General features: G+C 45.8%; 1 protein-coding gene across 2 annotated transcripts in view; it reads left to right on the plus strand.

The window, feature by feature from the left end:
- Positions 1-7,819, plus strand: part of LOC126531298 (uncharacterized) — a 44,689-nt gene extending 36,870 nt beyond the window's left edge. For both annotated transcript variants that reach the window (XM_050178785.3, XM_055071091.2), the window contains 5 exons: positions 1,175-1,308; positions 1,779-1,980; positions 3,031-3,164; positions 4,036-4,321; positions 5,810-7,819. In XM_050178785.3, coding sequence (XP_050034742.1) covers positions 1,175-1,308; positions 1,779-1,980; positions 3,031-3,164; positions 4,036-4,321; positions 5,810-5,901 — 848 coding nt within the window. In that variant the 3' untranslated portion in view covers positions 5,902-7,819. The remainder of the gene's footprint in view (positions 1-1,174; positions 1,309-1,778; positions 1,981-3,030; positions 3,165-4,035; positions 4,322-5,809) is intronic.
- The last annotated feature ends 7,990 nt before the right edge of the window (positions 7,820-15,809 follow it).

Here is a 15,809-nt window from a genome sequence, read left to right on the forward strand (position 1 = left end):
GTATGCGGTCCGGATCTCTCTCTCTCTCTCTCTCTCTCTCTCTCTCTCTCTCTCACCTCCACTGGGCTTAGCTGCTGAGCACGCCTGCCGGCATTGTAGGCCGCCGCTGCTTCCTCGGTCTATCATCGCGCAGGACGTCGGTGGCATGCAGCGTATGTTGGCACCGCAGGCTGCTGCTGCTTGATGGCTCGGGCAGCATGTACCGCTATGGTACATCACTCGCATCGCAAAACTCAAAGGACGGCTCAGCGGCGTTCAATTGGACATTAATGCTTTCGCATTCACAACTCATAAGAAGTGCTTAGGTGCCCTCGCATTTTTTTCCTAAGACGATTACAGGAGCGAGCGAGGTGGCCAGTGTGCGAATATTTTGTGTGCTCGATTATTCTAAACACTCACAGCATACAGAGTATCCATGGCTCACTTGTGTAACTATTGAACTACGAGATCTGGAAATGAATTAGTGATCACAGCGTGCGGGCATATGATGCAATGTGGTATGTCGCAACTACGCGGTGACACTGCCGCTGTTTTCTTCATGACCTCTATGCATAAACGAGCTTGCGGACGCAATTATTGCAGCAACGCTCACCTTCGGACGGCGCGCGTTTTGTCCAACATTAAAATTGAAATCGGGTTTGCAAAATTGTTTTGTTATGGCGGATTATGAAAATTTAGTGAGGAGTCAGCGCATTCGTAACTACTGCTTGCACCTCACAGACGCCCCTTTGCGTAGCACAGTCCCTTGCGCTTACGTTGAACCATGCAAACCTTGACTATGTGCACAGTATGTCGGCGCTCCTATTTACAAGCCTGTGATGTCAAAGTATTGATACCCTCAATAATTTAGGTGTGCTGCTTTGCACACTGGGGAGTTGTTTCTTAACAAGAATACATTCTTCTGCTATCTCTGGTTGAGAGCAAAGGTGTTATTTAATTAGTTATTTCTAGTGGACAGATGACAGAGCTCGATTTGTACAACAGTTTGCTTTCATGCAGTTACGCGAAAACAGAAGACAAATGCCTATCACACTTTTTGGTCAATATTTGGCGAGGAAAGAGACGCTCAGGAGGAGCAATTATCGGCCAAGTCTGCCAGGCAAACTTCGCCTGTAGCAACATCACCCCCCCCCCCCCACCTGAGTTTATTTATCTAGTTCTCCCTCCATTGTAGTGCTGCCCAAAAAAGGCCCCGTGATTCGCGGTACCAAGCCCCACTATAGGATCGGAGACATGGTGAACGTCACGTGCTACGCAAGCGCGACAAAGCCGCCAGCTGTCTTGATGTGGTACATCAACGGTGAGCAGGTGAGCGTCGTTTCTCTTGCGAAAAAGGCATTGCCTCGGATGTCACACTGCGAAACCAACGAATATACTGTAATCAAACTCAAATAGCCACAGTCATATTCTCAGTCAATGTCGCAACGACTTCGTTAACGTCGCAGATAATGACTAGAATTTTGCCTACAGTTTGCCTTGGCATATTAAAAGAGGCTAATTTGTGCGCGCACGTTTACACGTTACGGTAATCTCTACAAAGACTAATGACTTAATATTTTTGTGTGGTAACTAATGTTTAGCAGTACAAATGCAGTGCTTCCGCAAGTGCGGCGGTTTTAATGTTTTGGTTATTCTCGGTCGACAGCAAAAATTTTCATGAACTCTAACTTATCGTTTATAGCCGAGCAAAATAACGAGAACGTATAGCTTAACTTACCACGATAATTGCGCTTCGCCTTAATTTACTTTGTTTAATTTCTGCTCTTCGGTCTGTACAGATTCCTCCCGAATACGAGAGGATGTACCCAATCTTCCGCGACCAGGACCACTTGTACCACTCGTCGTTAGGCTTGACCTTCACGGCCGAGCCCCAACACTTCACCTACGGCACCATGAAGCTCAAGTGCACCGCTACAGTGTCCGGCGCGTATTCGCTGTCCAGCGAGGAGATCGTGGCAGCGGCTGACGCCAAGCGCACCGGTACGAGTTTGGACAACCGCTGATCGTAGGATCTTAGTTTCCGCGGTGAGACAACCCGCGACAACCACTACTGGTCTTCCCCAGATGACTTAACTTTCTACTGGTCTTCCGGCAGAGGGCGTAGAGACATAGAGATGGATGGCACGTTGAAAGCAAGCAAGAAAGCAAGCAAGAAAGCAAGCAAACAAACTCACAAACATAAACACCAGCATTCTGTATTTCTTATCTCCACTTAATGCTACAAACTTTTGACTTAAAATTCGGAAATCTCGTCTTCTTTCCAAGTTTCTGAACAAGATGGTGTTGTTCAAAGATTCTTAAGCACATTTCATTAAAACTTGTGTAGTGTCGTTCTTGGTTTCGATTGGGAGTAGCATGTGTTAACGGGGAAGCACGCGCAATAATAACTAACGTCTATCACAGACTTGCTATGCAAACAGCGCGAAGGGCCCCGCGGAATACTTTCGCAGTGGGCGCGAAAGCTCTCGCATCAGAAAATAACATTTCACCACAAGTTACCGATTATTCATCGGTAGAAATAGAAAAGTTTGAGCTCTACGAATTTTTTTTTCGTTTCTCTTCTGTACGTACTGGCAAGGGCATCAGCATGCAGCATTAGTTGCTGCGATCATGTCGAAGATGTGTACGGCCAATCGGAGATTAGTCTAGCTGCAGTTAATGTGCCGGCGAGGCATAGAGTTTAGAATTTGTTCCTACTATATTCTTGTTCCTGCTTAATGTTTGTTCCTACTATATGCTTGTTTTTTTTTCTAAAACTCCAGCCCCGCTATGTAATCACTTCGACGATGTGATGAAGGACATGTGCTTATATTGTTTTGTTTTTCGTTGAACGAATACGTTAAGAGAAAAGTCACAATTCCTACCATGAAGTGCCACTTGGTCATGCTACGAAAACATCCGGCGATAAACAAAATAAAGCAGCACTTTGCGATATGCGTGACAGTGGGTTTCTTTCTTGCCGCGGAAGTTTCGAGCACGCCCCCTCATGCACGCTGTTACCAGAATCTGTTGCTGAAATTGTTTCCCCAGCCTCAGAAGACGACAAGCCTTCTATTACTGGCGCCCAAGCGAGTTACCACGTCGGTGACATGGTCAACGTGACCTGCAGCTACTCCCGCTACGGACGCCCCGTCGATCTACAGTGGCACCTCAACGACCAAGAGGCACGTTGCTCTGACTTGGTTAATTCGTTTCACGTTAGACTAGTTAAAAGAGAGAGAGAGAAGATAAAAAGCAAATGTAGGACAAGAAATCAAGTTATGTATTAAGTTTTCCGCAAAGTTCCTTCAGTTTTCATTTAAACTGCAAAATACCTTGCTGTTAGGCTTATTGGCGTTTGGTTGAAGAGAGACTGGATGGCGCAAAAAAAAGCTGGCTCAAAGAAGTCATAACGTAGGCGCTGCAAGATATGCTATTCAAGTAACAGTTATGTTGAGTTAGGGCAGGTTTAACCGAGGTAAAACGGGAGAGGCTGGGTGCCGCCTGCTTTCGCACACACCGTCTCACTAGCAGGAAAAACTGGGACGTGAGCAAAAAAAAAAATGAAACAAAACGTTGAAAGTCGCGCAAAACATGTAAGTTGACCCTTGAAATATGCAAAAGGCTGCATCTAACGACCCGATGCTTTCATTGCGTTATCATCTCAGCGCTTAGTTCTCGTTTATTGAAAAAGAAAATAAGAAAAAAAGAAAAATGATGCTATGGCGCTATGCTGTAAGAGGTTTTACTTATTCATTTTTCAAATTATTCACGCCGAACAATATACGAGAAAGACGTATACTGTGAAAGATATCACGCCTAAAAATTGCCTAGCTGTTTTTCAAAAATCTCTTATCTCGAGGCCCAAAAGGCCACCCATACATATACAACTACCGCGTTGCTCTGGCTCTGGCTCTGACACATCGTCGTCCTGGTCGACATTGTCGCAGGAAAGGAACGAAAGTCGATTGGTTGAGCTCGGTCGATTCAGTAGCATTCTTCGAATCGTTAGACCTTGTCACGTGACTTCCAAGACTGATAACTGGGGCAGCGCAGGTGTCGAACCGGTACCTGGTCCACTACCCACTCCGGCGGTTAGAGTCCGGCGGCCAAGTGACGTCGCTGGGCCTGCATTTCACGGTGCGGCCCGGACACTTCGTACGCGACGAGATGCGCATCAAATGCACGGCCACGCTCCAGAACGCCGGCAGGGGACCACCGCCGGTGTCGTCATCCTCCGCCTCGCCCAGGGACAACTCCTTCTCGGAGAAGGAGTTCATGCTCGGAACCAGCAGCCACCACTCGTCGGGACTACACGTCTCGGAGCACTACGGCGCTGCAGGTGTGTTCTTTGTTGCTGCTTTCCATTAGCTCACAGCATCGTGCACTTGCTTGTACTGGTCCACATTAACTGATAGCTCAAGATAAACGATAATGAGCATTTTAAAAACATGGGGCGAAGCAATACAAAGGACACCTAAACATTATTAAAAAGCTTGAATTTAGCGCAGCGTCCGCACAAACGTATTCGTCCCGCCAGATGTTTGCCCAACGGATGACTACAAAATACTTTTCGGAAGCACCTTCTTGAACAGTGTACACTGAAGCCTGCGTATTTTGCTGAAAGCTTGAGAATTTCTCTTCCCTTTACCCCCGTGTCGGTGCAGAAAATAGAGAAAGAAGGTCTCCGTGCCGAACTTGAGCGCCGACGAGACAGTGGCAAACCCATAGCGATGCTTGTGAAGCTGCTGCCACTAACCAAGCCAAGGACGATGTAGTGTCTGTGACTTTTTCGCCGTGCATTTCAGAATGCGAGGCTCCTAACACGCAGTTGCGTTCTTTTGATGTCGACTGTCTTGGGTGGTCACCTTTGACCACATGACACGTTCCTTGTACGGAATGTGTTCAGAGAATCTTATCTATTTTTTCCAGCGGGCGCCTGAAATCCCTAACCCAAACCAGACGACCTTATAGCCTTCACGACTCCTCCTATGCTCTTACTAAGAAGATAGTAGATTTCCCAAGATCAGCACCAAATAAACTGAAGCCAGGGGTAATTAATCAGACAAGCGCAGAGAAACAGTTTACGAAAGCCGGCTCGACTCCATCTGATATGCGGTCTTGCCCGTGACTCTCGAACGCAATGCCACTAAGTAAGTGTGGCGTGTCAGACTATTAACTGCGATAATACTCTGACACTTCCCTTTGCCCTTACTAGTGCAGGGTAGCAAACCAAAACCTCTTCCTGTTAACCTCCCTGCCTTTCCCACCCAGTTTCTCTCTTCCTCTATCTCTCTGACTCGCCACACAGACTCCGAGAATGTGAGCCGTCGCTCGCACCCCTCCCCCCTATCTCCCACCTCACTCTACCCCCAAATGCCCAGTGGCTGACTCAAACAACCACACCGGAAGATCAAAGGTATCTGGCGTACTTCGTTCAGTTGGCCTTGACGAGATTCGCCAGTGACCAGGCTCTGGACAGAGGGCCGCTGAAAACCCAGTCACTCCATCAGATAGCGCTCTCTCTCTCTCTCTCTCTCTCTCTCTCTCTCTCTCTCTCTCTCTCTCTCTCTCTCTCTCTCTCTCTCTCTCTCTCTCTCTCTCTCTCTCTCTCTCTCTCTCTCTCTCTTCCTTTTTCAATTATAAGCTCTCCCCTTTTCCTGTGTCGGGTAAGTAAACCGGCCGCTTTTCCATTTAACCTCCCTTTCTTTCTCGGTTCACATTTTCCCTCTCCATTTCACAGTTTACTCTCAGTTGTTTTCTTTCCACTATCCAGTGCAGTTGCAGTCTTCATAGAACATTTCTGATGTTCTGGACTACATATTTTCAGCACTGGACAGCAGTGGATCATCCAGACGGCTGGCCGTGGCCTGGATCGTCCAAAGCTGTGCAGTCACGTTGTTCATGATGTGTGCACGATGAGCATGGAGACGAAGAGCCGACTTCGCACCCTGTATACGCTGCTGTCAAGAGGTTATCTGGCTTTCCATCAGCATCGATCGCGGCAAGCAAGAAATTCAGCTACCACGCATGATAACAGTTTCTGGCGTCGATAACGTGTGCGACACGACGCTGGACCGGAACAATGTTGTGTATGTAATTCAGTGCCTTTCTACCTCTTCACGAAGATGGCTGACGAACAAAGCAAATTTTATGCGCAATATATCGCTCATCTTGACGTATCGTTCGCGAGCTGTCTTGTTCGCAGATGTAGTCTTTTACATAAGAGTTCCATATGAACAGCATTACTATTTCCACATTTCATAATAAAAGGGAAAGTCCTGTTTGTAGCTTAAGGGACTCGTAGTGCGCTTTACATTCATAGAATAAATGAATGAAATGAAAGGTGTTAAAGAATCCGAGGACAACTAAGAACTTCTTACGAGTTGTGAATGCGAAAGCATTAATGTCCAATTGAACGCCTCTGAGCGGTCCCTCGAGTTATGAACTCCTCGCGGGCAAACCAGCGCGTTGAGACGCTTGACGCATTTTGATTTGGCCTTACCGAGGCGCAGTTAGGACGCAGGTGAGAGCTTGCGTTCTGCAGGCTTCCGAGAGCGAAAGCGACGGTGACGTGGCGTCGCAGCGATGACCTCTCCCCACACGCAAAGCGGCGGCAGCAGGTGTTCCCTTTCGCCCGCTCTGCTCCATCGAGGTCCGAGCCAGCAAGCGAGAGCCAGCGTCAGGAGCGCGCGAGGAGAGCTCGTTAGGTGGTGTCGCAACCAATGGGAAGTTTCGCTGCTACAGACGCCGCCGACATTTTCGCTCAATGGGCCATTTGACGCTTTCGCATTAACAAACTTTTGGCTATTAAGAGTACGGAGTTGCTCAATGCTGCTACTGCGTCTAAGCGTGAAGTTCGCAAGCGTGGCAAAGTTCATCCATACCTTCGCTCGCATGGAAAACTTCCTAAAGGTTAACGGCTGTTCATTGTAGCATGTTACTAATTTTCAATATTTAAAGCTGTCAGTGGAAAGCTATTCTTTCAAAAGCTATATCTGTTCGTGCACAGTCAACGTTTATCCGCTGCAACCGGAAGTTCTACGCTGTGTCGTTGTAGTTGAGAGCTTTATCATAAATCTTCACACTTTAACACCTCACGCAAGACGAAAATGCAAGGCACTTAAGTTGCTCTACATTGAGATGCTATATCAGTCTCCGTTGGTCTCACCTGCTCCCAGCAACAGAAGCCGATCTTGTAACATGTGGCTGATATAAGCGAAAATCACCCAAATTGTATGCAGTACTATCTAAAACTTTTTCGATGCCTAAATACAGGACCCGCAATTACACTGTCTTCAATTTGTAGAGTCGTAGTTGAGTGGTTTCTTACACTTGCCGTTCTATATGTATATATGTGCATAAAGGTTTAAATACAATTGTGCTGACTACCAGCAGTTACCCACATATACGAGCAACATTTGTTATTACATCTGCTTTTTACATTTAATATACGCAACAGTCCAAAAACTAAAGTAAAACTGAAGCGCTAAATTGTCTGATGTATATTTATACATTTCACGCGAAGATGAAACTTTATTACTGTAATCAATATTACTTTTATTCTAAGAGAGTGGATACTTTGCTGGTATTTGCATTCTTTTGTGCAGAGTACCTCTCATGCCATCATACGTTTCTGAATGTTTATATAAAGGGAACCCTTTTTTGACCAAGTGGAATTTCTGTTGTTCCGGGAAATTTGTTGACATCCCAATGACATAGTCACTGCGTGTTGGCATACCTGTCCGAACTTTCCTTTGATATCTGCTACACCTATATTGCGTCACATCTGTATCAAAGCTTCACCGTCATATGTAAATAAAGGAAAGATAAGTGCTTTTATGGTCTCATTGGCGGCCTCAATTGAATGCCGATGGCTTGCTTCAACTACGTACAAGATGCAGCCGAGCAAGAATTCGCAAAAGATGAAAGCAACAGGATGCAACGGTGAGCTTCGAATTTCACATCGATCATACGCTGTTTCAAGGCATACGAAAGATATATTGTGTATGGTTGGCAACATACTTACAGTTATAGTGGGTTTAGAGAGAGAGAGAGAGAGAGAAAGCAAACACACCAATCCCGTACTGTAATGGCTGCTTTAGAAAAACTCCAAGCTCACTTTCCGGTGATACAAAAAAGATAGCCAGTGCAACGTTAAAATGGTGGTTATGGTCAGCTAGTGTTTTCGTGGGCTGCAATATTTCAGGCAGTGGGCCCTGTGTATAGATTATATTATGGGGTTTCACCGGTTGAAACCACTTTCTGATAATGAGGCACGCCATAGTGGGGCACTCCAGAAATTTCGACCACCTGGTGTTCTTTAACGTGCACCTAAATCTAAGTACACGGGTGTTTTCGCATTTCGCCCCCATCAAAGTGCGGCCGCCGTGGCCGGGATTCGATCCCGCGACTCGTGCTTAGCAGTCCGGTGCTGCGGGGAAGCTGGCATGGCGATGTAATGTTTGTACGCATGCGCAAGTTTGTGCTTGTGTGTGGGGTGAAAGGAAAAGTGAGAGCGCCGTGCGTCAGTGGGTGAAAATTTTACCCAAACTTTCGCCCTAAAGCAATAAAGCCCCCCCCCCTCCCCCCCCTCCCCCTCCTCTCTCTATCTCTCTCTCTCTCTCTCTCTCTCTAACTTCTCATCGCATGGCAAATGCGTGCACAAAACGTCTAAACGAACAACAAATGTGTGGATGATTAGGGCGTCTAATGTGCTCAAATACGCCAAGGAGAACTCGAGCGCCATGCTGACAGCTACTAATTACTCCAGGCCGACGACCCTCTAAAACCACCATAATTAGGGCTTGCGCAACGTCGACACTTCAGAAGTAAGAACGACATTGGGGTGCATGGAGTGGACGCACTCGCGATGCTGAGTAAATACGGTCTTGCCTGTTCCTGTTGAAGAGGCAGATGTGGGGGACTAGGAAAGTGGAAAAATAAAAATTTTAAATATTATGGGGTTTTACGTGCCAAAACCACTTTCTGATTATGAGGCACGCCGTAGTGGAGGACTCCGGAAATTTCGACCACCTGGGGTTCTTTAACGTGCACCTAAATCTAAGCACACGGGTGTTTTCGCATTTCGCCCCCATCGAAATGCGGCCGCCGTGGCCGGGATTCGATCCCGCGACCTCGTGCTCAGCAGCCCAACACCATAGCCACTGAGCAACCACGGCGGGTAGGAAAGTGGAAAGTGGGGCTTTTTTGAAGCTTTATAAATACCCGTTGACTGTAGTTTTGTCACTACCTTGCCGCTTCACGGATGTCACAATTAAGAATATGTCCAACCTGTAGTTAAAATCATTGTAATTCCAGCTTGAATTCTTGTTCAACAGCTCATCTGAGGGATAAAAGAGGGTTGCGGCTCGGAATCAATTACGCTTGAGTGCTTCCAAAAGAACACAAAATCAGTTCGTTATAACAGTAGTAACCTATGGAGCTGACATTTGCAAGATAAGAATAAAGCTTGAAAAGTAACTAAGGGCAGCGCCACTAGCGGTAGAAATGAAAATGACTGGCGTGACATTAAGAGACGAGAAGATGGCGGCGTGGGTTGGAGAGCCACGGGTATGGCTAGCGAACGGGTATAGCTGATATCCTAGATGAAAGTTAGATTTAGAAATAGGTTGTGCAGGTTACTTAGCAGGTACACGGCTGTCTAAGAGGAATTGGTGCCAAAAAAAAGGGGGGGGGGGGGAAGGCAGTTGAGGTGGCAGAGCATTAGCTGATGTGATGAGATTAGGAAATTCCCAAGCATGGGGTATGCAGTCAGTGGACGGACTTCGATGGGAGAGGCTTCTAATTTGCCTTGCAGTGGAAGTATAAATTGACTGGTAATGATGGCTATCACAGTGTCAGCAGCGACACGGCAAGACATTTCGTGCTTTGTTACTGTGCAAGTACCCTATTTTTTTCTCTCAATGCACCAGTTCACCGCACGTTCCATTTTTCTATACCGTGCGCATTACTGCAGTTTAGCTGGCTGGATACGCATATATTTATTATGATATAAAAACTTAGAGGTCGGCCTGAATCAAAGTACTGACATATAAGAAAAAAAAAACGAAGCGTACGAGAATTTCTTAAGTCGTTCACAGTCTGTGTCAGCAACGCTTAAAATCATTTGCAACATTCAATGAATACCTCCCTTTCGTAACGACAGCATTTGAAAGCAGTTCTTGAACTGCTTTGCAAATACGAACTGTGCAGCATTATCCATAACACAGTTCGTGAGCGGTAGTGGTTCGAGAACGCATTCGCTGAATAATGGCGACAGTGCACGTAGCATAAATATAGCGAATGTGGCAACTCAATGCCAAAGAGTTCTTGCCAAAGTTATTTGCATGTTTCACTTTGTTTCCGATAAAGAAACTGTTCCTTTGGGTCCACTCTAGGTAAGTTTTAATGTCTCAGCATCTTATAAGTTCGACGGGTGACGCGATACACGTGCGATCCACTCGCTTATTTCCTTCATCTCAAGCCGTCGTTTCGACCAGGCTTGGCTTTCTGTCGTTTCTTCGAAACCAACTTTCTTCAAATAAAGCCTACCTCGGCAGGCGTTGCGATCGGCCTCCGCAGATAATAGGGACAAGCGACAAATAAAATTGCGACGAAGCAGCGCTATAGGACAGGACAAGGAAAACAACGAAAACAGGAGTCCTGAAGTAGCAAGTATAGTTCGCGTTGAGCATAGCTAAGCACACGTGCGTCCCGAAGTAAAAGTACAGTGTTCACGACGTCTCTCTTGCGAACTTAATTGGTTCAGCGAACTAAGCGATGGCGGCCGCTCTGTTCTATTTTTCAACGTAGATAACGCAGTTTCCTATGGCTGCCACGCTCCTCGCATGGTCCATTAGTAGGGTCACCGTGGAAATGGGCAGCACTGAGACTACTAAATGCGAGGGCGACCAGTGCAGCGGTTACTCGGGACATTGCTGCTGTTCCATGTCGGATGAGCTCCTAGAGTACCTAAAGCTTCTTGTCTTACAGATACACTTCGGCTATAATTTATTTTGCGAAGACTGCGGGGGGCGCCGTTGCAATAGCTGCGCAGCAAAGTTGGCGTAGTGTACACTGGCGAAAGTTACGCGAAAAAGTGGTCACTTGTCCGGGCGAAAAAAAGAAGAAGGCAATTAATAAAAGCACTGAAAGAAAGAAAGGAGTTCTTTATTTTGGAGAGGTCTGCCAGGTGGCCATGCCTATATAGCCCAACACTTCAGATGGGAATATGAAATAATACGCACAAGAATACATTGCATAGGTCGTGTAATGCATGGAGAAGAGGGAAAGGCGGTCTTTTTTAAGCCGAATGGGTGCGAAGGAAAGCAAATCGCAGTTGTGGACGGCAGTGCTACATTATGTGCGCAGATTTCGCCGGGTTTAGAAACGAATCAGCTGCAGAAAGAAGCTGATCCACCTCGCTCTTCTGTACTGCGTACTGTACTGTACTGTACTGTACCTCGCTCTTCGGTACTGCGGAAGCTGCTGCAGTCGTAGGTCAGACATATATTTCATAAAAGTGATTGTACAAGAGGACGGCTTGTGAGTACCCTGTGATAGCGTGCTGACCAGTCACGATGGCCTATGATGCGCTTGACATTATGACAGTATGCGCGTCGATCGCTGACTGGTTTTTACTTACGTGCAGCTATACGTCAATGACTTAGCATCTGCCTTATTTACGCAAGTTGATTTACACACTGTCTAGACTACCTGCAGACAAAATGAGTGCTACTCCGCCTCACCAGATAATTCACCTCGTGTTTACGGACATACTGAAGACGATAATTGTTTGGAGATTCAACGCTTAAGTTCGAGGACTACTCTAGACAGAGTGTAGAGAATATTAACTCTATAGAAAGTAGCATGCACTCCGCTCACGGACTTTACTTACATACAAGAGGTATATGGGCTGTTTACATTGGGCAAGATTAATTTATGTAAGTGTAAGTTCTTGCAAATTCTGGCTTTCAAGAATGCTGAGCAGTTTTGGGAAGGCCTGGTGTAGTTTTCGTCGCGTTACAATAACTCCGGGCTATACATCACGAGATATTGCTTCCCGAGTGTATCTGCCCTCACTGCTTTATTTTGTGCTGCGAAGCAAATCAGCGATGCGGTGCCGAAATTAGCACAAAGAGTCAGTGGTGCTGTGACGTTCAGCTGAGAATTTCTTCGCTTGTTTCCCCAAGCGGCAAATCCTATTCTGTAGTCGGCAAACTTTCTTGTGCTTAGAGGACAAGGCTAACCTACAACAACGCACGATTGTTGAACAAAGGTGAGCATGCAAGAATGCTTCATCGTCATTTCTTCTTTTATTTCGTGTATATTGGTTCGAATCTTTCCCAGCGGCAAAAGTACATAGTGCACATGGAAAGCCAAATAAATAAAATAAAATTAGGCGAATGCACATCATTGTCCATTGCTCAGCTTTCCAGCATCATTTAGTGTTGGTTTCATTTCCACTGTTCTTGTATTATAGAATTGTTTGAACACGCACATTAGCAAAAAAGAAAAGGTACTGAAAGAGTTTTCTTGGGCTTGCAGTAAACACTGCAATGTTCGTGCATATTATGGCAATCTGTGACGAATCATAACTAAAATAATCACGAAACAAAGTATGCGACAGGTCCTACAGGTAACTGTTTCATAATTAAAGGCTAGAACATTGCATTTGCTGCGTACTTTTAGCTTTCCTTAGTTGTTTTCTAGCATTTACTAAGCGAAAGCAACACAATAAAGAGATAGCTCTAGGGAAAAATTTCTAGAAACGAAGATTGATACTTTAAAGAAACTGGTATATGTTTGGTTGCTTCTCTATGGCAACGTTTTACCATAAATTCTCATTACTTCCTGAAGTTGATTCAGCCTTTGCCACGCCGAAGGAAATGTTGCAGAAAATGCGACCCCAATGGAAAGCCGAGCAATTCATCGCGTAGTCGCCGAAGCCAGCTCCATTAATTTTCCTGAGAAGCGGCTACGCTCGGCTCTTTGCAGACAGAGAGAAAGTGCCAACGCGATCGATGTCCTTGGTCTTTAAAACTACGCCCATTTCGTGCATCAGCGAATACCTTCAACACCCTTGACCCTCTTAACTGCAGAATGAACTCTCCTACCCCAACGCTGAGAGTCTGAGTAGCTTATGCTGCTAGGGTTCGTTGCGCATGTCTTGTTATACGTATACCATGTGTTTTAGCAAAAATTTCAAGTACGAGTTACGGTTCCTTAAAAATGCGCAGTAGGGATTAAGAAGCTGTTCTTTCCCGTGCGCATTAATCTAGCCGGCAGAAAGAAAATTTCCGCGATTATCACCAAATAATGCTTAAACCAACTAGCATTTACGCATTGAATTCCTTTCTTTCATTTCTTTATTACATTGGGGCACAACTTGCAGCTGCAGAAATAGAAGTGGCCAAATCGTGCACAGCTTAGGAATCCGGACACCAGCACTTTTTTAGAGATATTCGCCTGCAACTGGTCGTTAGTCTTCCATCGTTTATGGTTTGTGAAGCTGCGCGTGCCGTACTGCTTCAAATTAGGTGTGAAGCTGTTGAGCGGAACGGCTTTCGACAGTCGAGTGGTTGCTGATAATAACTACAAGGCACTCGCTGCTTCTAGGAATATTCAACGCTTGGCTTGATCGGGTAAAGGTTCGAACACTTTGTTTCTTCTAAATGTTTGCTAGCTAATGTGCTGCGGGCTTGAGCATGCAACCTTGGCCCCTATGAACGAAATTTCAACGTATAAGTATGTTTTCTGAATGGCCGGCGTTTGTGTGCCCGCTACTCATAACAGTGATATAGGCGTGATGATTAGACGGCAGCGGCAGCAATGGCCAGTCAAGGACGGGATTTACGCATTAGAAGTTTTGTGAATAGAGGCAGTTATTCTTAGTCATATGGCCTCTATCTGGCATGCCACGAATAATATCAGGGGCCGAATTCACAAAACATTTCGTTCGTAGAGAGAGAAGGGGAGAGAGAGAGGAAAGGCAGGGAGGTTAACCAAATGCGAATTTCCAATTTGTTACCCTGCACTTGTATGGAGGATATAAGGGTTAGTAGGAGGGCAAAGGGAAAGTGAAAAACAAAAAACCCATGCCTCACTTGACAATGTCGACGACAGCAGAAGTTGCAGCGCTTCGAGTCAAACTACACCTTACTATAATGATAAACCAACATACATATGGTCCATTTTCTGCGACTCGAAGACAGCGCTGCAGTGTTTTCTGTCGGCCATACGACGCCGTCCACATCAACAGTCGGTGTTAAAAAATTTCCTTCGTAAGTGCTCTTTGCCATCTGCCAGCCATCTTCGCTAATCATATGTCCGGTATCAGGATTGGCCAAAATTTTATCTTAAGAACAAATCTAGCATAACAACTCTTTGTGAATACGGGTCCTGAAGCCGATTTGGCTATGGCTATTTCGACTAATATCAAACCGAAAATAAAGTTTTCTCCTTCCACTCCACAATTTTGCAGCGAAATAACGTAAAGTTCTTCGTTCGAAGAGCTGTTTGTCGTTAACCGGTCGCCTTTGTTAACGATATAGCTAACACCATGGTAGGCCGGAAGCTACTTTTAAGAACTGTTGTACCTTAAGGACAGTTTTACGAATACGGGTCCTGAGCCGTTATTACAGTACTACGTAATATTAGCGCGGGCGACCGGCCAACGACGAATAGCTACTACGAGCGATAGAGTTTGTGAATTCGGCCCCTGATTCCCGAGCACTGAAGCGAGTCTATAGGCATATACTCATACTCCGTTCCCGTCTTGTTTTCTTCGTCGGGAAAGTAAAAAAAAAAGGAAACAAAATCAAAAGTAAGCGGCTTGAATAAATGCAAATAAAATGGTCGCTGCACAGAATGTTTCAGACACGAGTTGTTAGGCATCTCGGCGATTTCTCGAAGGCGCACCAAAAACACAGACAATGACGACGTTTCGATTCCCGGGCTCTCGGCAGCGAAAGAGAAAACAAGAAACACGTGGGGAAACTCGACTTGGCTTGCAGCCAGCAGCCACAAAAGCTGCGGAATAGAGAACAGTTAAAGCATAACAGTTTGTTCTTTCTCGTTGCTTTCCCGTCAGGTCGTATTCTTAACAGTTCTTCGCGACCTCTTCCTCAAGGGCAAAACACGTTCAAATAATGGCTCCGTCGTGGTCGCGACTACGCTGTAGTAGACGTATTTCTGCAGCTTCACTTTCGCATGAAGTAATTCTGCAGAGCTGCGCTATAAAGTCAGCTTGGTTTATTCATCTCTTTGTTTGTTTATTTGTTTACTTGCTTAGGTTTAGAAGTACGTGTATATGCGGCCGCTAACACCCTAAGCGCTGCTTCGTTCGTTCCGCGTTTTACTCTCGTCCTTGAAACTCTGGTTCACAGGCGTAGAATAGCGATAAGGGTGGGCGGACCAAAGAAGCTCAAAATAAAACTGGGTGGGACACACCCGGGTTACTGTGTCAGCCCCCTCCATTCCCAAGGAGAGGCTGTGTCCAAGGTCATTCTGAAGGAGAATGCGCGAACGCTTGCTCAAGTGATGCATTAGTCTAATCAAACGCAGTTAGTTGTTCTTTGTGAGCAGTGATGGTTTTATGATCAGCCCACGAGGAGTTCTCGATTTTCAGAAAGAATAATCGTACTTGTAATGCAAACGGGAGGCGAGCATAAAGGACCGGCGCTGATTAACAAGTGACAAATTTATTAAGAACCACAACGAATAAATGCAAAAGGTCAGTCTGAACACGCATATGCACAATCCTAATAAAACAGCCAGTTCTTATACGGTGCCTACGCTTTATATTTCTCTCTGGTGAGCTTGCGTCG

Source organism: Dermacentor andersoni, chromosome 5 (assembly GCF_023375885.2).
Source record: "Dermacentor andersoni chromosome 5, qqDerAnde1_hic_scaffold, whole genome shotgun sequence".
In the NCBI taxonomy this organism is placed as follows: domain Eukaryota; kingdom Metazoa; phylum Arthropoda; class Arachnida; order Ixodida; family Ixodidae; genus Dermacentor; species Dermacentor andersoni.